General features: G+C 39.5%; 1 protein-coding gene across 2 annotated transcripts; it reads left to right on the forward strand.

The window, feature by feature from the left end:
* The first annotated feature begins 70 nt into the window (after positions 1–70).
* Positions 71–23,497, forward strand: UCHL5 (ubiquitin C-terminal hydrolase L5). Of its 2 annotated transcripts, none has more exons than XM_024576102.4 (11): positions 71–339; positions 5,119–5,182; positions 6,489–6,594; positions 9,731–9,856; positions 9,939–10,000; positions 10,079–10,209; positions 11,986–12,049; positions 13,796–13,898; positions 14,758–14,868; positions 17,226–17,324; positions 22,828–23,497. In XM_024576102.4, exons 1-11 carry the CDS (start codon positions 264–266, stop codon positions 22,870–22,872), a joined length of 987 nt encoding a protein of 328 aa, XP_024431870.1. In that variant the 5' UTR covers positions 71–263; the 3' UTR covers positions 22,873–23,497. The 2 variants fall into 2 exon arrangements, with proteins under 2 accessions (XP_024431870.1, XP_024431871.1); XM_024576103.4 differs by having other exon boundaries at positions 14,761–14,868.
* The last annotated feature ends 207 nt before the right edge of the window (positions 23,498–23,704 follow it).

Raw genomic sequence — 23,704 nt, forward strand, 5'->3', positions numbered from 1 at the left:
ACCCCTTCCCTCAGGTCCCGCCCCTTCCGAAACTGCGACGGGTCCTGCAGAGCCCGGGAAGTTTCGCTGGCTCCTGGGTGGCTAGAGCGTCCTCCCGCGCCCGAGGCGCTGCAGGGGACGGCGCCCGGAGGCTGTCGGGAAGTAGGCGGGGTGACGTGGGTGTACGAGCTCCGCGGCGGATTTGCGGAGATCAGTGGCCAGCGGCATCTGGTGCCGGGCCAGCCAGCGTCCGAGGTGGTGCGGGGCGGTGTGTGTCCGGGGCCATGACGGGCAATGCCGGGGAGTGGTGCCTCATGGAAAGCGATCCCGGGGTCTTCACCGAGCTCATTAAAGGATTCGGTGAGAGCTAGAGGGGACCGTCCTGGGCAGGGGGTCACGGAGGAGGCCCGAGCTGGAATTGGAGGGTTCTCTGCGGTCAGAAGGCTCCGCGTCAGAAAGCTGGTGGCTCCGGGGAACTGGAGGGACCCGGGTAGGGAAATGCGGGGCCCCGCCCCCTTCCCAGCCCCGGGCGGTCGCGTTTCCGCAGCGATTTTGAGAGTCACACCACGAGGGCAGGGACCTTGTGTTTCTGCACTGCCGCATTTTCGGGATCTGGTTCTCAATTTCTTGCTTAATTGAAATGAGTCACCCCGCTCCCCAACCCCTTAAGCACCAGCCGCTTCTCTGCCGAGCGTTTCCCATCCCTGGCAGGTGCGCCCAGGTGCGTGTCTCGGACCCTCAGTCCTGCAGGAAAAGCTAGGGTGTGCCTCCTCGAGGTTGGAGTGTTGGGAGGCCCCAGCCGCCCAGGACCCCGAGATTCTTCTAATTATTCTAAGCAGAACACCTTGAGTGTGTGAGTAGTTCTACGGACGTCACACACGCTGACTGCGCGGGACCGACGGGCCACTTGGCTGGCTCTGCTTCTCGCTCAGGTTTGGCGGCCGGTGAAGTGTATTTTCTTGAGCTAGGGCTCTAGCTTAGAGGCCACGTGCTGGCCTCATAATTTCTTCCTGGCTGTATTCCTCGTCTTCCACCCTGAATAATGAACACATTTGACTTTTTATCTTTTTCCTGCCCCTCTTGTCATCCAGCCTCTTTTGGGGGCAGTGAGTTTATTTTTATCGATTACATTTCCTTAAATGTTATTAATTCTAGCTATTACATTAAAACTTGCACTCGGGGTAAAAATTAGACGTTGCTATAGACACTGTCTACTGCAATTAGCTGAGTATTTGGAATATCACTTATCAAGCATATATTGTTCAGCTACCGTATTTCAGGCGTATTGATAGGGTTTGGGGGGGGGGTTTACTGTGGATAAAACGGGACAGCTCTTCTACAGAACTGACAAACTATACTGTGATGGACTGCCTGCCATGCTGAAGTACAAGCAAAATGTTACAGGAACACAGGAGAAAAAACAAAGAGTAGTGATGTTAAAAGTGTGCGGCTTAGGGAAAAGCTGGGAAAATGACTAAAATATAATGTAACAGTCTGGAGGAGTATTTGTATCTGAAGCTGAAAAGATAAACTGAGGCCAGGTTGTGTCATTTGGATTGTCCTGTAGTCAGTCCCTGGGAACTTAATTGTCAGTGATACTCGAATGCTGAGATGACATTTTGATAATTAGAAAGGTTTACTATGTGTGGTGTGCAGGGTAGATTGGAATAAAGTGCGAGAAACTAGAAGTCTCTTAAAATGGTGAGAGTCTGAGCGACTGGCTTGATGTGAAGTAGGAGTTAGAGAGGAGGGGGGACCGTCATTGAACTTGACGTGTGTGAGTGCACAGAACTGCGCCCAGAGGTAAGGGGAAGTGAAAATGACTCCATGGTTTCTAGCCTGGGGGGCTGGTGAAGTAGGAGAGGATGGACTTGATGGACGAGAAAAATGGGTCTGGTTTTTGACAAACACCAAGCTTGAGATGTCTGCTGGTTTAGCCATAAAATGTACTTTCAAAACCCTATAAGGACGTATTAAAATTAAATTAATTAATTAAATTAAAATTAAATTAATAAATATAGGGGTGGGCAAAAGTAGGTTTAGAGTTGTGAGTACACAAAATAGGTTTTTTTTGTATTATTATTGTATTTTTCCTATACAAACAACTGTAAACCTCCTTTAGCCCACTCCAATACTACACTAGTCAAACTTGTTTATTTTAAAATTAATTCACTCCAGTAACGATTGTGCCAGTCTCCTGTGTACAGAAGACTTGGAATTGAAAATGACTTCATAAAAGTCATTCATAAGGGAGATCATTCTTTCAAATGTGAAACATTATATTATGAATTTACTTTAAAAGTTTCTTCACTGAGGGGAAATTATTAGTGGATTCAGTGAATGCATAGATACAATTTTGGTGGAATATAACATGGTAAAAGCAAAGTTTTTATCAAATTAAGAAACTGATGGAAGAGAACTATACTTTTAATTGATACGATGCATATGTAATTCATAAATGTACCAAAACAAACTGTGATAGCCTACCAGTTAAATATGGAAGCTGTAAATTTCTGTCTCCAGGCAGGAAGGAGTAATGGACTGGATTTACTTTTCCTACAACAAATCAATGACCCCACCTTCACTTAAAGAAACTAGAAAAAGAAGAGCAAGTTAAATCTAAAATAAACAGATGAAAGGAAATAATAAAGGTCAGAGTGTAAATTAATTTAGTGAAACAGAAAAGAGGAAAATAATGGAGAAAAGTCAATGAAACGGAAAGCTGTTTTCCAAAGATTAATAAAACAGATAAATCTCTAACCAGACGGATCAATAGAGGACAGGGCACACAATGACCAATATCAGAAAGAAGAGGCATGATACCCCTACAGATTCTCCAGATATTAAAAGGATGATAGGGGGATATTTAAACACCTTAATGCTAATGGATAGGACAAATGAAATGTATAAATTTCTGTAAAGACATAAATACTAAAGCTCAATCAAGAAAAAATAGATAACCAGTATAGCCTTATATTCATTAAAGAAATTGAAATTATAATTTAAAATCTTTTCACAGAGACAGCTGCAGCCATAGTGTTTTCACTGGTAAATTCTATCAAATAGTTAAGGAATAAGTAATGCCAATTCTGTACAAATTTTCCAAAAAAATCGGAGAGGAAGAAATACTTCCTAATTTATTCTGTGAGGGCCAGCATTATCCTAACAGCCATGCCATGTACTAGCTGTAGTGAATTTGGGCATGCCACTGAACATCCCTAAACCTTTCTCACATAGTACTTGCCTTGTAAGGGTTACAGAAAACACATTTAAAGCACTTTACACGTGGAAGGCACTGGTGCATATGGCTGCTTTTTGCTTTATGATAATATCAGCTAGCATTTAGTGGACCTGTGGAATGTGCCAGGTACTGTATTATGTTTCATACATCACAATGATATCATTTTCTTCACAACTCTGAGGGAATGGGGAGCAGAGAGGTCACGTGGTCACACGGCCCATTGACGGACAGCAGTCTGGAGGGCAGGCTGCCCCCACACCATCCCTGCCACCTGTCCCACTGGAGCAGGGTTTCCTGGCCTTGGCACTGTTCACATGTTGGACCAGATAAAGCTTTGCTTCTCGGGGCTGCCCCTGCAATGTAGAGTATTTAGCACCTATGGCTTCTACCCAGTAGATGCCACCAAGCCTTTCCCCCCACTGCCCAGTGTGATAGTAGAGATAATAGAAATGTGAAGTGGTCCATGGGGGGCAAAATAATCTCCCTGGTGCAGAACCACTGTCCGAGAGGAAGAGCGTGTTTGGGGGACTGATGCGGACACCGGCCAGCGTGTCTGCAGTGTTATAGATGAGATGAGACAAATTCCCACGGACTACAGAAATCATGTGGAGGAAAAGGGATGATGCTGCTGCTCTCAGTGAAAGAGAAGGCCCATCCTATCCCTTGCCTGGACAGGCTTTTATTGGGTTTAATTTGCATAGGAATCAGGGCATATATGTAAAGCCCATCAGTCATTGTCAGGCTGAAATGATCAAACAATAGATAACATTCAAAGAACTATGAGGGCTTATTTAAAGTCATGGTCAGATAGCTAAAGGGCCATAAAACTTTGGGGAGCAAACTCATTTCATGCTTGGACCATTATTTAAATTGAGGGTATTGGCAAAGTAGGTTTCATAGGATTTTATGCATTCCTCCTTAGGCCTCATCGTCCTAGGGAACCCGCCCTTTCCAGCATAGGGCCACACCCACCTCTGGCATTGTTTCAGGTTTAAGGCATTGTTTCGGGCTTCAGTCAGGTAGGGGAAGTGAGGCAGCCAAGAGATTAGGAGACTTCTTGCAGACAGAATGAGGACCCAGGCTATGTCAAAGCTGAGGGGTGAGGGTCCATCACCCCCTTTTTCTATAGCCCCCCAAGTCCTTCCCTGAGGGCCCCTTTGTGGCCATGCCTGTCTTAGGTCGTCCCTCCTTTGAGGATTCTTACCCATCATTGGCTAACCGGTCATCCTCCAGGGGCCAAGCAGGGTGAGGTGAAAGGGGCAGAGGCGATGCCCCTACAGAGAAGATAAGCTTTGTCTCCTAAGTGGCTTCTGGTCTCAAGGTCTTTTTACTCAGCCTTAGTCATGAGGGGTTACAGTTTCTGAAACCAGGCAGGACAGTTCCCAACAGGGGACGCTGAGTAGCTGAAAATAGAGGAGAATAGAATTTTAGGAAAAGAGATTAATATGTGATATAAAAGTCACTGTGAAGTGGTAGATATTTATTACTACTTAAAAAGCGTACAGTAAGAAAAAAAAAAAAGAGAGAGGGCCAAAGGCAGAGCTGGGGAAGCTTAGCGATTGAGTGAAAAAAGTGGTTGAGAAAGAGCCAGAGATTGAGAGAAAAACCAAGAAGGAGCAGTCATGGAGTGGCCTGCCAGTGAAAATGAACTCCTGAAACTTTTTCTGATTATAAAAGCAATATACTCCCATTGCAAATAATGGTAAGAAATAATGGTGAGAAAACAGTAAAGGACGTAATAGGATTAGACTGTGACCTGTATCAGTTTTACCATTTTAATTTCTCGTGTCTTACTTTCCCCAAATGTGCATTTCTTTTAGTTAATATTTAACTAATATGGTGAAGGGAAAAAATGAGTTATGTGTTTTGTTTTCTAAACAAATAATTTCTTATTTCAGGTTGCCGAGGTGCCCAAGTAGAAGAAATATGGAGTTTAGAGCCTGAGAATTTTGAAAAATTGAAGTGAGTATAATTTTAGCTGCATTAAAAATATGTCTATACTTGAGCAAACTTTTGTCTGTTTATTTAGTTGGATTACCCTAGGCTGAATACAATATCTCCTTCAAGTCTTTTTTTCAATCCTGTGAGGTAGGAGTTATTATTCTCCTTTTATAATCAAGAACCTGAGACTCCGAGATAAAAAGTAACTTGCAAGGAATTAAAAAGTAATGGGTTGACTTTTTACAACATTCACTTATAGATCATGTATTAGAACATGGAAGACATTTTAACTTAAAAGATAGGACTGAGAGGTCCGTCAACAAAAGCCTATTTATAATATTTATTGACAGTAATTCAGAACTGTCTCTACATTATCACATTGCTTTTGGAGTGGTTACAGTGCAGATTCCAGATGGAGATGCCAAGAAGGACCTTCCTCTCCCCTTGACTAGAGCCACCCCTCTGGCCTCTCTCCTCACCTCCTACCTCTGTGTCCCCAAGCGCTGGCCCTGTATTGCAAAGGGAGGTGGGCAGAGTTTTCACTGGGGGTAGTTCTTGGGATGGAGACAAGGAGTTGGCTTTCCACAGGGACAACAGGGACTGCTGGGATGTAGCTCCTGTTTCCCTAGTAAGAAGGGGATGGTTGGCAAAGCCACTACCTTCCCCACAAAAAGTGCAGCCACTTTAGATAGAAGGAGGAGATCAGTTTAGGCTGAGTGGTCAGGGAAAGTTCATTATAGATGCGTCACTGGGACTGTCTAAAGGACAAGAAAGATTATACTGCGTAGAAGGAAGTTTGCTGTTTCCTGGGCAAACAACAGTTTCTTTGGGAAAGGGGTGGCTTCACCCGGTATGAGGAGACACCTTCCATTCACACTGTAGGATTGTGCATGCCTCCAGTAACTACAAAGTCACTCCCCACATTTCACAATGTATATGCTGTCAACCATATATCAGCAAACATCCTAAGTGAACTTTACTCATCTATGTCGGAATTCAGTCTATGTTAGCAGCTTCTTCTAGGTTTGCTTTGTTCTTATTTCATTTTTTTAAGTGAAGTGATGTAAGGTAGAAAATGAATTATCCATAGATTTGAGAGTAAGCCTTTCATTATAATTCCATTTTAACTGATGTCATGTTAAGTTCTATTAACCTGTGTTAGGCAACGTTCTAGCAACAGAACAGCAATAAAAATCTTTAAAATATATTTTGAGTTTACTTTATTTGCATTGTATTTGTTAAGTAGCTGAGTGAAATTTACCATACTGACAGTGGATTACAAAAGGAAGCAAGGATTGGTGTCACTAATTTGTATTTTATTTTGCAGGCCTGTCCATGGGTTGATTTTTTTGTTCAAGTGGCAGCCGGGAGAAGAACCAGCAGGCTCCGTGGTTCAGGACTCCAGACTGGACGCGATATTTTTTGCCAAGCAGGTACGGTGCTTGGGTATGCTGCCGTCTTGCGGGCGGTCTTTTTTACAGACAGGACTGTGTTCCCACTGTGTCCTTAATTCAGCAGTGCTCACACGTTTTTTCTTAGGAACCCTTTACATTCTTAAAAATCGAGTTCTGCAAAGAGCAGCATCAATTAGAGAGAGGATAATGCTGCTAATGCTAATCATACGCTCTAATTGGAGGTATGTGTGTCTAGATCACTGATTAATACAATATTAAGAAAAGAAGTCATCTTGTCTGAGGGTCCCGGAAGGACAGTTCGGTAATGCTTCTCTGTAAAACGTCCTTGTCTAGTGACCACCTCACTACTGAGAAAGGAAGGTCTGACGAAGGTGGTAAGAGCGTGCTGTGGTGGGCCTGGGTGTGTCTGGCTCCATCTGTCGGATCTTTCAGGAAGTGACAATCAAGTGCCCACAGGGTGCCAGCCACTGTGCCAGGTGCTGGAGTTCAGTGGACGTGGACATAGTCAGTGAAAGGCGAACTCACGGTGATGTGTGCCCCCTGGCGTGAAATGAGAGCCATGCGCGCAGCTGTCAGGTAATCTGAGCAGCCTCTCACTTCAGACACCAACTACAGAGTCCAGGGGCCCCCAAACCATGCTCCCTTTTGAGATTCTGCGTTTGAGGGCATCCCAAGATCACCCTCAGATCTAGCTGCAATTTGCTAGAAAAACGCATAGGCTTCTTTGAAAGCTGTCATTGTCACAGTTATGGGGTATTTCAGGGAAAGGCCACAAGTTCAATTCAGCCCAGGGAGGAGACGTGTGGCCGGAGTCCTGGAAGGTTCCAGGCAGGAAGCTCCCAGTCATCTTCCCCCAGCGGGGTCAGAGGTGACACTGCTTTTCTGGCAGTGATGTGTGACAGTGTGTACAGAATGTTGCCATCTGGGGAATCTCGACAGATTCTTGGTACCCAGAGTTTTCAATGGGCCTCAGTCACAAAGACCTGGTTGACACCTACGTGGATGATCTGTCTTCAGCTGCACTGGAGGCCGAGCTGGTTAACTGTTGACATACAACCCCACCCTAAGTCACCGTGTTAGACCATCTGTGTGGCCCAAAGCCCTCCGGTAAACAAAGGCACTCCATGAAGCATGGCTTTTCGAGAGCTTGGAGATCATGTCCCAAGAGCCAAGGACAAAGGCCAGACTGGCCTCTGTGCAAGATTAAATTCTTCACTGACCACCAAAACGTGGGACTTGGCCCTTTCAGGGAGATCTAAAAAAGTGCCTGTGGTGACAGTTTACCCAACATCTAGAGGTTAAGTAGGTATTAACTGGGGGAAAGAGGTTGAGGATCATCCTAGATTAATAACAGATTGATGGCAAAAGGCAGCAAGACTAGTCAGACATATTGAAAGAAGCCAGTGTAACAGAGCACAGCAGGCTGGGGAGATGCCGTGAGAAAGGAGCTGTTCAGGCAGTATGTTAGGGACACGTAGCTGTACCTCACTTCACGGAAATGTGTACAATTTGATGAGTTTGAATGTAACTGTTTTCCTAATTCTTTAAAAAAGTTTTTTCTTTAGTGATACATTATAGATTCGAAGTCCTTAGATAATAGGGATGTGTGACAGGATTCTCTGCCATCGGCTAGGCATCTGGTCCAGTGTTGGGTGCATATTGTGTTCTTAATGTGTCACGATTGTGAAAGAATGTGTGAATACGTATAAATTTTCATGTCTTCTGACTTCATTCCTACCCTACCCCCAGTCACTTCACCCTAATTTTGGCCCAAGATAAGGGAACACTAACTCTCAAAAAGTTAACCACCTTTATGAAGTTTCCTTTAAAAATAAAAAATTTCCACCCAAATTTACTAAAGAATTGTGATTGTGATCAAAATAGATATTAAAAGAAATCAGCAACCATGTTAATTGGGTTGTAGATCCGTTACTTTTCCCTAATTTGTCAATTATGGGATAGCTTTGAGGAGAGAGCTCCGTAGGAGGAGCTGCAGCGGTGTGGTGGCATCACTGTACTGGTGAGAAGTGGGAGGGAGTGCTCCCGAATGGAGGAAGCGATCTTCTTCCAGGTGTTTCTCAGACAGACTGAAGTTAAAGATGTAAGAACTGGTGGCTGTTCACGAGCCTCTGGCAACATGAAAAGTAGAGGAGTGAGGAATCAAAGAGGGAAGATAATTGAAAATTTTTCTTCTGAAATTAGGCAGGTTATAAGTAGATAACTTCCGAACTGTAAACTCTTAAGTGAATTAGCATTTTATGAAGAGACTGTAATTAGAACATGGTATTCAATTACAGTACAGTAACAAAATACAGCAATAAGATTAAGCTATATGTTTTCAATCACTTACCAAATTGAGTTCATCTCTGCAGTTAACCTTGTGGGTGCTCACCGATCTCTGAGCTGCTTTCCAGCTCGATGGTCTGGATGCTGTGGGGGCTCTGGGAGCTGTGGGAGAAGCCCTTGTCTGCAGTGAGGGGAAACTGAAATGAGTTGTTGGGTAATTTCTCTAAAAACTGCATAGGTCAGTTGGAGCTTACTGTGGGTGCCAAAATATGGGTTGAATTTGGACAGGTAGAAAGGGTTTAGGACAGTGATTTTCAATCTTTTTCATCTTGTGGCACACATAACCTAAATACTAGAATTCTGCTGCACACCAAAATTATATTTTTTGCACATCTGACTAAAAAAAGGCATAATTTTGATTCACACCAACAGCTGTTGTTTTGTTGGCTGTCATTTTTTTTATTTGACAACCCCTGACTTGTCAAGTATTGGATGTTTTAAAAATTCTTGCAGCAAGCCAGTTGAAAAGCGCTGGCTTAGGAGGACGTGAACAGGATGGGAAGGCAAGTTCTGTTGGCTCCCTCAGTTTTGTTCTAGATCAGGAAGGGTTGGTCTTGCTACCCTAACTATATTGCTGTCAGTGATGTTATGAGTTCATTTCATGTATTTGGTTTCCTAGAATCTTCAACTCCAGAACTGCAGCAAGTTCTTGAAATTAGATTAGAATGGAAATTAAAGGTTTTATTATGTTTATGCTAAGAATATCTGAAATAAAATTGGAAAACTATTAACTTTATATTTTGGGGGTCATTGTCTCTAGCTAAAAGTTTTTCTAACAAATTGGTATCTTCACTTGTATGTGTTACAGGTAATTAATAATGCTTGTGCTACACAAGCCATAGTAAGTGTGTTATTGAACTGTACTCATCAAGATGTTCATTTAGGAGAGACGTTATCAGAGTTCAAAGAATTTTCACAAAGCTTTGATGCAGCTGTGAGTACAATTTTATTATTGTTAAAATGCTCTCTTTGTGATAGTTCTTATTTTAATGGGTGACTTTTAAAAATTATTTCAGATGAAAGGTTTGGCACTGAGCAACTCGGATGTGATCCGCCAAGTACACAACAGCTTTGCCAGGTAAGAGATGTCTCCTCAGATGGGCCCTGCGTCCTTCTTTGCCTGTTTGTCTCTTACGCTCTTTTCCCTTTGCTGCAGACAGCAGATGTTTGAATTTGATGCAAAGACATCAGCCAAAGAAGAAGATGCTTTTCACTTTGTCAGTTACGTTCCTGTTAATGGAAGACTGTATGAATTAGATGGATTGCGGGAAGGACCGATTGATTTAGGTAACCCAGTTCCTGTTCCTGATAGCCCACTTTGACCAGAAGGAAAGATTGGGCGCTCACCTCTGTGTTAGCTTCGTGCTGCGGAGGAGGGAAGGGGAAGGCGGCGAGGGGAGTGCAGTGTGGTGAGGGCCTCGAGTCTTCTGCACTTGATGGGATTAACAGACACGAGGGACATGCCAGCTGCTGCAGTTCACTCGCACCTTTAATTTTTTTCTAAGAGAAAATTTTAAACCGTAGATTCCATGATTTATTGTTTACATTTTAGTTAACTTTTAAAAACTACTTTGTCTGGTGAACTTAAGTTATTCTTGTCATTTTTAACCTACTGTTAAGGGACCGTGAGCATTTCTTAGCATCTAGCACTAAAGTATTTTCATTTACAATCGGGTCATTCAGAGTCACTTTAATTCCAGTGTTTAACGTTAATCTACAAAAATATTTTTCTTCAAAGTTTCTATGTAAATAGTGCACTGATGTGCTGCCCTTTGCGCCAAAGGGCAGATTTGCCCTGATCTCACTTCGTTACTGACCTTAAGCAAAAACGACAAATGGTTATTAAGGGTGAGGGGACGTTGGTGGTCCAGACATAGTTCAGAAATAACAGGCCCATTAAAAAAATTTGAACTCTTTATTTTTACCTCATTAAATTAAAAAAAATATATATGGCCCATATTTAAGTTCAACAAAAACTTTTAATTCAATCTAATTTTATCTGCTGTTCATAAAATTTCATACTTAAAAAAATTTAAGAGCTTTATTTTGTTTATAATATTTTTAAAGCTTTCATTTATGTATTTTTTAAAGAGGGTAAGGGGAGGAAAAAGAGGGAGAGAAACATCAATGTATGGTTGCCTCTTGTGCACCCCCTACTGGGGACCTGACCTGCAACTCAGGCATGTACCCTGACTGGGATTTGAACCGGCAACCCTTTGATTCACAGGCCTGTACTCCAGTCACTGAGCCACACCAGCCAGGGCTTGCTTTTAATTTTTTGACTCTGTCCCGTGTATAGAACCAATAGTTTGTCTAATGCAGATTTACGTGTTACTGCTGTATTGAAACATTTTTTTATGTCTGTTGTAGAAAATGAATAGACTGTTCTTTCAATTCTGTAGAAGTTGATTTTCCCTAGTTCGGTGGTCGATCTGATCTCCGCATTTTCTCTTTTGATTTCACTCAAATATAAAGGAAGTGGAAGATGAAAAAGAACAGCAGGTTTTACTATACAACTGTGAGGCTTTGCTAAAACTTAGGGTGAAAAAGAGGATTAAAACAACTGGGTAAAATTGGTTTTGCTTATGTGTGGATCTCAGTTTTTTATAGTGACGGTGGTGGGGAGTCAGACAGATAAGGACTGAATTCGTATTTTGCCACTACCATGGGGGCTGGTTTTTCCCTAATTCATTACCTTCTCAAACATTTGTTTAACACCTACTAAGTGGCAAAATCATGTGGCATGTAATTGTGATAATTCTTTTTCTCCTTATTTGTAGCTAAGAAAAATAAGAATTGAACTTGGGGTGGCGAACACACAATACAATATACAGATGATGTATTATAGAATTGTACCCCAAAACCTATATAATTTTATTAGCCAATGTTACCCCAATAACTGTCAATTTAAAAAAAGGAAGCTGAACATAGTTATGCTAAAAGGATTTTTACCATTCTGAATTTACTAAACTATATAAAAAGAGCTATGTTGGACCAAAGTTGTGAAGTAGCATTAATGGTGATTTCAGTGGCTGTAAGTGCTTGTACGTCTGTCTTTCCCAGGTGCGTGCAATCAAGATGACTGGATCAGCGCCGTGAGGCCCGTCATAGAGAAAAGGATACAAAAGTAAATGCGCAGTTCATCTCACTGGAGGGGCGTTCTGGTTTTTAAATATTTTTACACACTTTTATTTCATTTTTATTTTAGTAGTGCTTACTGGATATCTGCCTGTGATTAGATTAATATGAATGTGTTCAGGAAGTCTATTTCAGAAAATCTCTAAATTCTGTTAAACATGCAAATCTCCATTAAGTTAGATCTTTCGTACAGCTGCTTTGTAGAGTTTTGCTTTTGGCCATCAGTCTTTTCAGTTAAATTAAACTTTTTGAGATAGTTATGTATTCATGTTCAGTTATAAAAAGACTGCAGAGCGAGCCCATGCAGCCTTTACCCTGCGTGGGGACATCTTGCAACACTGGGGCACAGTGTCACAGCCAGGGTATTGACAGTGACGCAGTCAAGACTCAGATGGTCCCAGGGGCCCCTCCACTGAGCCGCACCCCCTCCCCTGCCCCCATGTGCATTTTGTCATTTAAAGAGTGTAGTGTTATATAAATGGACTCATACAATATGTTACTCTTTTGAGTTGGCTCCTTTCACTCAGCGCAATTCTCTAAAATTCATGGGGGTTGTTAAGTGTATCAGTGGTTCATTCTTTTCAATCACTAGTCTGTGGTGTGGATATGCCATTTTTGCCCCATTGCCCCATGAAGTGGACATCTGGATTGTCTCCAGGTTTTGGCTGTCACAGAGCTGTGACAGACATCTGTATATAGACTTTTGTGTGAACATGAGTTTTCATGTCTCTGGGATAAGTGCCCAGGGGCTCGGCACCACTGCTGAGTTTTATGGTAAATTCATGGTTCACTTTTAAGAAACTACCAAACTCTTTTCTAGAGTAGCTGTACCATTTTACATTCCCACCAGCAGTGCATGAGTGACCCAGTTTCTTCACATCCTTGCTGGTATTTGGTTTTGTCAAATTTTTAAATTTCCATCCTGATCGGTGGGTAGGGATTCATTGTGGTTTTAATCCACATTTCCCTAATGACTAATGATGTGGAAAACCTTTTCATGCCTTTTACCTATTTTGTAATTGGATTTTTTTTGACTGTTGGGCCTTGAAGTTCTTTACATACTCTAGGAACTACTAGTCCTTAGACGCGTTGCCTGCAGATACTCTCTCCCTGTCTGTAGCCCATCCCCTCATGCTCCCAATGTGGTCTTTTAGAGCAAAGGCTCTTAATCCCAATGAAGTCAGTCTTCCCCACTATGAATTGTTTTATTGTCAAGTCTAAGAATTCTTTGCCTAGCCCTAGATTCCAAAGACTTTACTACATCTTTTTTCTAAAAGGTTTATAGTTTAACATTTTTCATTGAAGTCTGGCATTTACTGCCTTTTGAGTTAACTTTATATGTGGTGTGAAGTTAAGTGGGTGGGTCTGCCTCTGGGTTCGCCACTGTTCCATGGCCCACCTGCCCCCTGCCGGTGCTGCAGTCTCGGTCACTGGCTATATGCCCTGACATCAGGTGAACTGATGCCTTCAGCTGGGTTCCTGTCCTTCCAAAGTATAGACCCTCTGCCTTCCCATATAAATTTCCATATAATCTTGTCTGTATCTGCTAAAATTCTTGACAGGATTTTGACAGAAATTGTGGAGGAGAACTGGCATCTTTTTCTACATTGAATCTCCAATACATGAACCATTGACTTTGCTCTCCCAGAGAATCACGGGGTTAATCACTATAGACTATCTTAATTGTAATAGTGTTACAATTCTTTGTTACATTATAAACTTTTACTTTTTTTAGGTACAGTGAAGGTGAAATTCGATTTAACTTAATGGCCATTGTGTCTGACAGAAAAATGATATATGAACAGAAGATAGCAGAGTTACAAAGACAGCTTGCCGAGGTTCGTGGCCATGTTTTTAAGTACAGAGTTCAAACTTAGCTATTTTCTCAGGGGAAGTGTTTACTTTTTCCTTTCCTTTTCCCTCCTACTTTCCTTCCTTCTTCCTTACCTTCCATTACTTCTTTTTTTAAACATACACCTGTGTCCTGAGTGGTGGTTAACACACCTAGGAGTCAGGCTGCCTGGATTCAGCTCTCGGCTTTGCCACCACGGGAATGTATGGATTTGAGCATTATTTCTTCATGCCTCGGTTTCTTATGTAAAATGAGGATGATAGTGTTTACCTTGCAGGTTGTTGTGAGGATTAACTGAATTATATATATTTATATATACATCAATCACTGATTTAGACAATGACTGACAAGTAGTATGTGTTAACTACATGTTAGCAATTGACTATTTACTGCTATTAAATATATAGCAAGGTAGACTACATTTCCCACAGGATCAATTGGGTACATTTAGAGTGACGTATAATCTCTATAGTCTTTATGATTGATTATCTTTCTGTAGTAAATAGGATTGGGCAAGAGAATTGGTAACAGATAATTTTTACATTCCTTTGATCACATTTTCTAAAGAGTACATTGAAACAAGTTTGTGGCTGAATGGAAGGGCCCAGTGTTGAAGTGTATCACAGTGTGGACTGCTGAGTGAACGTTTCTGTGTTGCAAAACATGGAGATGTGGAGGGCACTACGTAGGGCTTTTAGCCTTTAATACCGCACTCATGACGCTGGTATTCAGTTCCTGTACTGAGAGTAAAATTTGAAGAGAACTGTACTGTGTTTATCACTTGAAAAGATCCTGGACTTAAGCCTCAGTCATTAGGGTGTGTTATTTCTTTTCTTTTTCCTAAGGAGGAGCCCATGGATACGGATCAGGGTAATATGTTAAGTGCTATCCAGTCAGAGGTTGCCAAAAATCAGATGCTTATTGAAGAAGAAGTACAGAAATTAAAAAGATATAAGGTACTTTTAAAATTTGTTTGTTCAATGTTTTAATGTAGAGTGATCTGTTTTGACGTGAAGGTATGTTGAATGATAGATCCTTTTTCTCCCATTGTTTACTAGTTTTCAGAACCATGGGGTTGATTCTGTGGCGCTCTACAGAAGTAACTAGTGAGGTTTCTTCAATCTCAGTTTTTTTTAAGTACTATTATGACCAGATTTTTAACCTATTTGATGTTTTAGTTTATGGCAGTGATTATGAATGCTCTAATTATCCCCGTTTTGGCCAGTAGGAGCCGCTTGCAGCTGTCTGCTGAGTCCTTCGGACAGGACTCCTCATCTTTGGTAGCTTTCTTCTGTCCCTTCTAGATGACAAGATGTTTCAGACCCATCCTTTACATTTCCTGCTGCAGACTTAGAGTCAGCCGTGTTCTTCAAAAAGCCCTGGGTCCTTTGCTGGGAAGTGGTATTTAGGAACCGCCCTTTGAGTGTTCAGGGTGCTCAGTGATGCTGATTGGTCATTATTTCTAGGTCTTTTCGGAGCTAAGAAATACATTTTTGTTTGACTTTTTTGTTCTATTTTTGAAGAGAAAACACAATATGAATTCCATATTAATATTCAAATAATAGGTTTAAAGGGATTTTATACTTGAAGCATTTGTATCTTTTCTCTTAAGCTGAAAATCTGGGTTCCTGACAACAGTAACATAATTACTTATTTGCCTTCTGCTACATGTCTATAGCATATGTATATAAATAAATATTTACATGCTTTTTGTTATATGTAGAATGTGTATATATACATATATACACATATATATGCATAAGTTATATAAAGTTGAGAATAACAATACTGGGAGTGCTGATAACAACTGGAAAGTCTTATGTTAACTTTTTCCTTAGGATATATCCCATTTTATGTATATAATCAAATTACTTTGTTTTTAAATTCACTTGAAAAACTTTTCTCTTGGTATGGATTGGTTGTATTACCGATTTGATACACAAATGGGTTTATTTCTTTTATTTTGTTTTCCAATTTTTCAGGTTTTAAAATGTTTTTCATTTATTTATGTCAAACATTTTTATTATTTAGAGTCAACTACAAAGCAAGGCTGTCTTTAGTAATATCATTCTCCTTCACTTGCAATCTGTCTGATAAGCTTTTTTCAGAGAAAGTGAAAAGAGTGAAGGGACGTGACTTTGGACATGGTACTGCTGTCATTTGTCACGCATGTCACAGTGCAAAGAGCATTGTTATTCATTCGAGGCTCAGCTGAAGGCAAGGATTGTCTCTTTATTGCCCACCATGGTGGTATGAGCACATTGGTTTGCATTGTATTTAATAGCCAGCAAATGATTGTTAAATAAACTAAATGGCCCTGAACTAGTGGGATTTCTTCAGGTAGAGTGGTAGTGACTGGCTCCCAAGTATTCCAGGCAGGAAAAGGAGGGCCCGGTGCATGGAGACAGGGAAATAAGGGATGAAAGTGTGAATGTTCATCTTTCACTTAATGTGATAGAAAACAGTAACTATCCAAACACTTAATATAGTCAAATACAGGGTTATTACATAATTTTTAATATTTGCCTAGCATAAAACACAAAGTAGTTTTTCAGAATCTTTACCTGGTATATTGTTTGAGAATGCTTTGCTCAAAAAGTGGTAAAATGATTCTCATACTTATATAAAATGAACATGTTAAGATTTTAATTCATTACTTGAGGGAATCTGTACGATGTCATAACTAGTTCATATGAGAACTCAAAGCAGCTCAAATTTAGAGGAAGTAAAGGAATGTTGAAATGAATTTACAAATGATGGGAATCATTTTTTCCTATGGTCAATGTGAAGTATGTTGAACCTCTGCCAGACAGAATATCTCATAGCTCAATGGCAGTATAAGGCTAGAATCACATAAGTTGGGAGGGTGTGACCATGCTTAGTGTTCCACTGAAGCACAGATTTTCCCCTACATTCTACCCTATTTTGATTGAAAATAATTCAAAGAAAGATTAACCTTGATCCCAGAATAAAGCTAGTCTCATGAGGCTCAGCCTAATGACTGCACAAGTGTGGTGGGTAGCAGGAGCGCTGCTTTCATAAGTTAAGTTTTCATAAACAATCTTAGATTAGACTCTTAAAAGCCTCTGTTATTTGCTAAACCAATAGTAGGAAGCCAAGCCCAAGAAACTCAGTATGTTTATTGTATTTTTTTTTTCAGTAGGAATGTAATCTCATTATTTTAAAAAATTTTCTTTGAAAATGGAAGGGTTTTTTTCCCCCATATTTATTCTGAATTGTATGCAAAATTAAAATGTCAGAAACTTAGTGGGAATGTAAAGCTAGTGTGGTTTGATATTTGTTTCATTTTCAGATTGAAAATATCAGAAGGAAGCACAATTACCTGCCTTTCATTATGGAATTGTTAAAGACACTAGCAGAACACCAGCAGTTAATACCACTTGTAGAAAAGGTAAGGCCCTGACTGGTGTGACTGGATTGGTTAGGCATCATCCTGCATAGTGAAAGGTCGCTGGTTTGATTCCCAGTCAAGGCACCTACCTGGGTTGCGGGGTTTGGTCCCTGGTCAGGGCGTGTACGAGAAGCAGCTGATTGATATTTCTCTCTCACATTGATGTTTCTCTCTTCCACCTCCCTAAAAAAATAATGAAATCTTTTTAAAAAAAGAAAAGGTAAGAATTTTCCTGGTGAATACCTTGTATCTCTCTCTGTATGTATGTTTTGGTCTTTGTGGATTTTTTTTTTCTTTTTAAATTTTTCAATTATAATCTGCATTTCACACTCTTGTATTAGTTTGAGGTATACAGCACAGCAGGTGGACCTTCATATAGGTTACATCCAATAAATCAGGGCCCACCTGTTATCATGGATCGTCATTACAGTGTTACTGCCTATATTAAATGGGATTTAGGTTCCCCTAAACAAAATTCTTTTTGGCTTTTCATTTATTACGTAGAGGTAAGATTAGTTGAAGCTTTTGACTTTTGTTTACTTGCCTTTACCTACAGTTTTATATTCTAGATGAGCATTAGTTCAGCCGGGTGTTTGTAGAGAAAAACAGGGGATAGTCCCCTACTGTGCCATCCAGGTCCCCAGTGTCCCAGCCCATAGCAGAATAAAACTGAAAACATTCTCCTTTCTTTAAGTTAAAGACAGCTGTTAATGTTAATAACTGAAATAATAGACTTTCCTTATTTAATTTAGCAAGCATTTGAGTTATTGTAGAATTTAGAACTAGAACAGACATCGATGAGGGAAAAAATGTAGCCAACACTAAAAAGTTGAATTTTGTTATCTGGAAGCTAGTATTCTTTCCACTGATGGGAAACTAGCATTGGTTAGTGAAACGTTCTAAATTTCTTTTTTTCTTTAATATAAGGTACTGAAAGATTTGTTCAGTACGTGAAACAAATTAAAATTGTTTTTAAGTTTATACTGTAAATCAGTGTTTCTGAAAGTGACCCTCGCTGGGTACTTTTTAAAATACATGTGACCTGGCCCCTCTCCAGACATTCAGATACAGGGGAAGGAGCCTTTAAGAAACTCTCCTTCCGCCAAGTGATTCTAAGGCAGCTGGTCAGTACCACATTTTGAGACATACTTTGAGAAGACAACTCCTAGACAAAGAAAATACTAGACCATTTACTTAAAGACCAGAATATACATGCTAGGTATATTTTTTCTTATTAATTTCAAGTTTATAAAGCAAAGGTACACTTCAACCCAGCTGTTTTACATGGTCATAAATTCTAAGTAATATGAGATGTAAGTTAACATTTTTGTGTGTACCTTATTTCCCAGATCCTGAATCGTGTGCTTTTTACCTTTAAATGCAAAAATTTTTGCAGAAGGCTGCTAAATCTTCTCTTTTTAATATACATTTTTCTATCCATGTATTTTAAGGTATCAAAGTTATAAAAGTCCAAGATAGGAAACTGACTTTTAAAGTTTTAGATTAACAATTAAGATTCTTGACTCTCAGTTTGGCTCACTTAACAGAGTACCTAGCTCTTGTGTTCTTTGTATAAGGCACTATGAAATAGTTCTCTATTAAAAACAATAAATTAATTAATAATGTAGACTTTTTTCTAGATCATATATGTCAGATTTATGTATGTCATATCATATCATATCATATGTCAGATAGATCAGTAGTAAGGAGCAGATGATGTTATTAGATAAACTTTAAATGTGTATATTTCACTTTAAAATTGTACTGTAAGTATTTTGTGAAAATTGGGAGAAGGATAATTTTTGTTTGGTTTTAATCACAGTATAATTCCAGATTAAAAAAAAAAAAGGCTAGTTAGACAACCCAAAGTTTTCAGCTTTTGCATCAGAACTGTAGTTCCTGAGCTCCCAATTGAACACAGGGTGGCAGTACAGGAGCGCTGGATGCTGGTGGAACCACCCAGGCCGTCTGTTCTTGTGTTTTCATTTGCTTCATTGAATGGGTTGTTCCTGGCCTCCTAGCTCTTGTCTGTCTCTCCAAAGTGTTCTTTGATTATTGATACCGTGTATACACTACTGAGATACATATATTTCTTGTATGCTATGTTATCTCCCTAGATACTGAAGAGAATTCAGATCATTACTTGATTAAAATTTTTGAAATGTTTTAATTACTCATCATTTATGTAGCTGCAAACATAGTTCAGGCACTCTGTTAAAATCTACGACTGTACACATGAAGAAGATACTTCTTTTAAGCAATTTATGGTAGAGTTGGGGAAAAAATAATTACAGTACTGTGCTGAATAGCTTTTTTTCCTCCTATTATTTTATAAGTGCCAGAAAAAGTTATGGGAAAGATCCTAGAGGAAGGGTTTCACATCCACAAAATTTTAAATCTTTAGAATTAAATGCTTAATCTGTACCAATAAATCAGCTTCCATAGCACAAATATATTCTCATCTTATTTTTAAAAAGGAAATATCATGGAAAATACCACTTTCTGCTGATAAGGCAAATGTGGTTAAAATTTAAAAAGAGAATAGATTGAGATTAAATTTATAATTACCTTTAACATAAAGGCTTTAATAGTGATAGTCACTTAATGGTAATACATCCAAGAAAAATTACTTGTAGAATTCAGAAATGGATTGTTAAGTTGAAGTGTTGTTCCCCCCAGCCAAGGGAAAGTACAGTATGAGGACAAAGCGTGAAAGAGGGTAGAAGGAACCAGACAGGAGAGACACAACTCCTCCAGGTGGGGTTGCTGAACCCCAGCTCACCCCGGTCAGGTTTCTGGGCAGCTGAGGCAGTCGCTGCAGCCTGTGGTGGCAGGAATGTGTTTGAACTCTGGAAGTCTTTTCATCCTCCTGAGTAGCAAAGCAAGGGTGAAGACTGAATCTCCCAGGGCATGTGGCTGTCACAGATCAGGTTAAGGTCTTGCCTTCACAATGTTTTTGTTGTATGAGAGCTTCCACCCTCATCTGATGAGTTCACTGACTGTATGTTACATAAAAACTGCTCTGGAGGTAACCCTAGTAATACATTGTCATAAAACCTCTGGTGCCATACCGTATATCAAATCTGAACCTTAAATATAAAATGAAATTAGATAGCCCTGGCCGGTGTGGCTCAGTGGGTTGGGCATCGCCTCACAAACCGAAAGGTCACTGGTTTGATTCTTGGTCATGGCACATGCCTGGGTTGTGGGCCAGGTCCCTTTTTGGGAGTGTGAGAGGGAACCCATAGATGTTTCTCTCTCACACTGTTTCTCTCCCTCTCTTTCTCCCCCCTTCCCCTCTCTCTAAAGATAATTACAATCTTTAAAAAATAATAAAGTCAGATAAATATATTATTTGTAAAACTTTAACTTGTTCAAGTATACTTAAAATTCTTTTAAAAATTTTCTCTCGACCTTTACATGTAATTCTGAATCCTTGTCTATCCCAAGTTTTAACCCACGAATAACCTACCATAATGTACAACTATAAATTCAGTTGCTATGGGGCATTCAAAGCAACTTCACAATGTTGACTTTTGTCCACATTTTACTAAGACATTGTAACTGAATTGGTAATAGATAACAGATCTTCAGAACTTTTTCTATCCCTTAATATAAATAGGGTAGAAAAAGTTATTTGTAGTATGTGTACATTAATACCTATGATTACAGACTTATCTAACTTGATTCAGCAATTTTGGTATCTCATTGGCATACTATGCAGAAGGAAGGTATTTCTTAACAGTATATTTTTCCATGTTATTGGAAATCCAATAGTATTTTTTAAAAGATTTTATTTATTTATTCTTAGAGAGGTGGAGAGGGAAGGAGAAAGAAAGGGAGAGAAACATCAATGTGTGGTTGCCTCTTGTGTGCCCCCTACTAGGGACTGGTCCCGCAACCCAGGCCTATGCCCTGACTGGGAATTGAACTGGTGACCCTTTGGGTTCACAGGTGGGCACTCAATCCACTGAGCCACACCAGCCAGGGTGTATTTTTTACTTTTTAACAAAGGCAGAACAGAATATATGTATGTAACCTATTAGCAGGTATTTTTAGTTATTATACATAGAATCTATTACCTTTTCTGTAAATTGTCATACCTAGTTCATGAATTCTTAAGAATTAAATGATCATATCTGTAAAGTACATTGTAAGTGCTTAATAAATGGTGGTAACTATTTTTAACTTATTTAATTTGACTTATCCTTAATTATACCTGAATTATGTAGTTAAATAAATGTATGGGCACTTTCTGCATTATATGTCTTCCTTTGCTCGTGTGTGTTCTAAAGTTTATGCCATAAACCAGTAAATTCATTCCTGTTAATCCTCCTACATAGTCAGTAATATTTAGAGTATATTCAGAAATCAGTAAGGAAAGAGGCACATATTTTTACTTCAAATTATGTCTAAAACCTACTGTTTTTTTATTATTTGGAAACAAAAATTCTTTGTATGAGAAATACATATCAAATTATAAACTGTGCTTGTTAAAAAATGTTCATGCAGGCAATTTTATTATTTTTTATATGGCACACAATGTTTACTTTTAAGACATTCTAGGGCACAGCTCTCAGTTTTATCATAAAGTTGTATAATAATTACATTACCTAATGTATCGTTTGAAAAAGATGATAATTGTTCTCTAAGTACCTTATTTTTAATCTAAGGAAGTTCTTCTCGGTTGTGTCACGGCAGAAGTCTGATGTGTCCCTTTCTGGTTCTGAGGGCCGAGTGGAAGGGATGTTGCATTCCAGCACTCTCAAATCTTGCTGCTCCACGTATTGTCTGCGGACCTGCAGAACTGCCATCCTGAGAGTTAGTTAGAAACGTAGAGCCTCGGGCAGGCATTTCACAGAATCTCTGTACCTCGATGGGCCTGTGTCCCTGTGTGCACACTGAGCAGCAACCCTGCAGAGCGCACGTCTTGGGGCCACTGCTGTGGCTTACTGTGCACCAGCCATGTGACTTTGGCCGGGTCCACAGCATCTCTAGACTCTGCCTGTGTCGTCTACGGAACATTAAAATGGAATTACTGTGTTCGAGCCGTATGATTATGATAACGTGTGAAACACGTCTCAGGTCATATAAGCAAAGTTTAGTAACACTTGTGTTAAATTCATCCAAATATGCAGAAACTAGGACAGGGTTTTTCTTACATATTTTATTTGAATGAGAAGTGGGCACATATATAAATATATTGTTTTGAAATACAGTATGACTTCACAGAAGGAGTATTTTAAGGAGTAAATTATGTATTTTAAGTTACTAGATTTAAAATAATACATTTCAAATTCTGATGAGAAGTACAAAGCAAACATGATTTTTTGAATGAGAGTGAATTATAAGTAATCATCCAGAAATAGTTGCAAATCTCTAAGAAATCTTACCAACAATACATTACAAGCCTTTTAGCTTAAGAATGCTGTTAGATATTTTCTTTTAATATGCTCTGAAACAGACTTTTAAGATTTTATAATATACTACCTTTGATTTCTAGGCAAAAGAAAAACAGAACGCAAAGAAAGCACAGGAAACCAAATAAAGAAGATGCTTTGGGATGTGTACACATTTCTGCTTCTGCGTTTCTTTCCATGGGAACCGTTAAGTGTAAAGAACGTTGAGCAACACCCTGACTGACTCTGCACGTTTGGCAACAGTGCCGGTCTGTTCTGTCTTTAATGCATGGACCCACAGACGCTTCCCCACCTGCATCATGTGCATGGAGTGCCTATTAGATACAAATGATGTCGAGAGTACTTGCCCCAATTCCATTGTTTGACATTGGATCTGAGAACTTCTGTGACTCCCTGCATATAGAGCTACTGTAATGGACCTAGAAAATGAACAAATGGTATTCTCTACCTGTAACTGTCAAACTTAATCCTTTGATCTTTTAGCTCTGTCAAATGCTTAAAATTTATAAATGTCAGATCTTGATTGAACTTGATCTCTTGTTCTCATCATTAGTGGGAAAAAAATCAGTATTTCTGTCTTGGATAATTAAATATTTTGAGGATTTTAAAACTGAATTTTATGTCCTATATTAATTATTTGGAAAAGTATAATTTTAATGCAGGTCATTTGCAAAGGACAAAAGTACAGCTTCTAGTGATTTTCATTGCTGCCAGTAGAAAAAGTAATAAACATCCCAATTTTATTTTCGCAAACTGTAAGTGTGTGGGGTTATTTATGTATTGTAAAACTGTTTCAAGAAGGTGTGAGTATTATTTTCAAAGCAAAATTTCAGGTTAAGAACAAATAGTAAATCCTAAAGATTTATGGTGTTAGCTTGGCAACATTTTTTCCGGCTGTTAATCTGTGTTTTTATAAAATATTGGAGGTTTGACAATTCAGGGCATCTGCTTTTTATTTAA

This window comes from Desmodus rotundus, chromosome 10, assembly GCF_022682495.2.
Source record: "Desmodus rotundus isolate HL8 chromosome 10, HLdesRot8A.1, whole genome shotgun sequence".
Classification (NCBI taxonomy): domain Eukaryota; kingdom Metazoa; phylum Chordata; class Mammalia; order Chiroptera; family Phyllostomidae; genus Desmodus; species Desmodus rotundus.

Coding starts and splice junctions, on each gene's coding strand:
- UCHL5 (XM_024576102.4), top strand. CDS start 264: ATGACGGGCAATGCCGGGGAGTGGTGCCTCATGGAAAGCGATCCCGGG. Junction 5,183..6,488: donor GAGAATTTTGAAAAATTGAA/GTGAGTATAATT, acceptor TTTATTTTGCAG/GCCTGTCCATGGGTTGATTT. Junction 13,899..14,757: donor TACAAAGACAGCTTGCCGAG/GTTCGTGGCCAT, acceptor CTTTTTCCTAAG/GAGGAGCCCATGGATACGGA.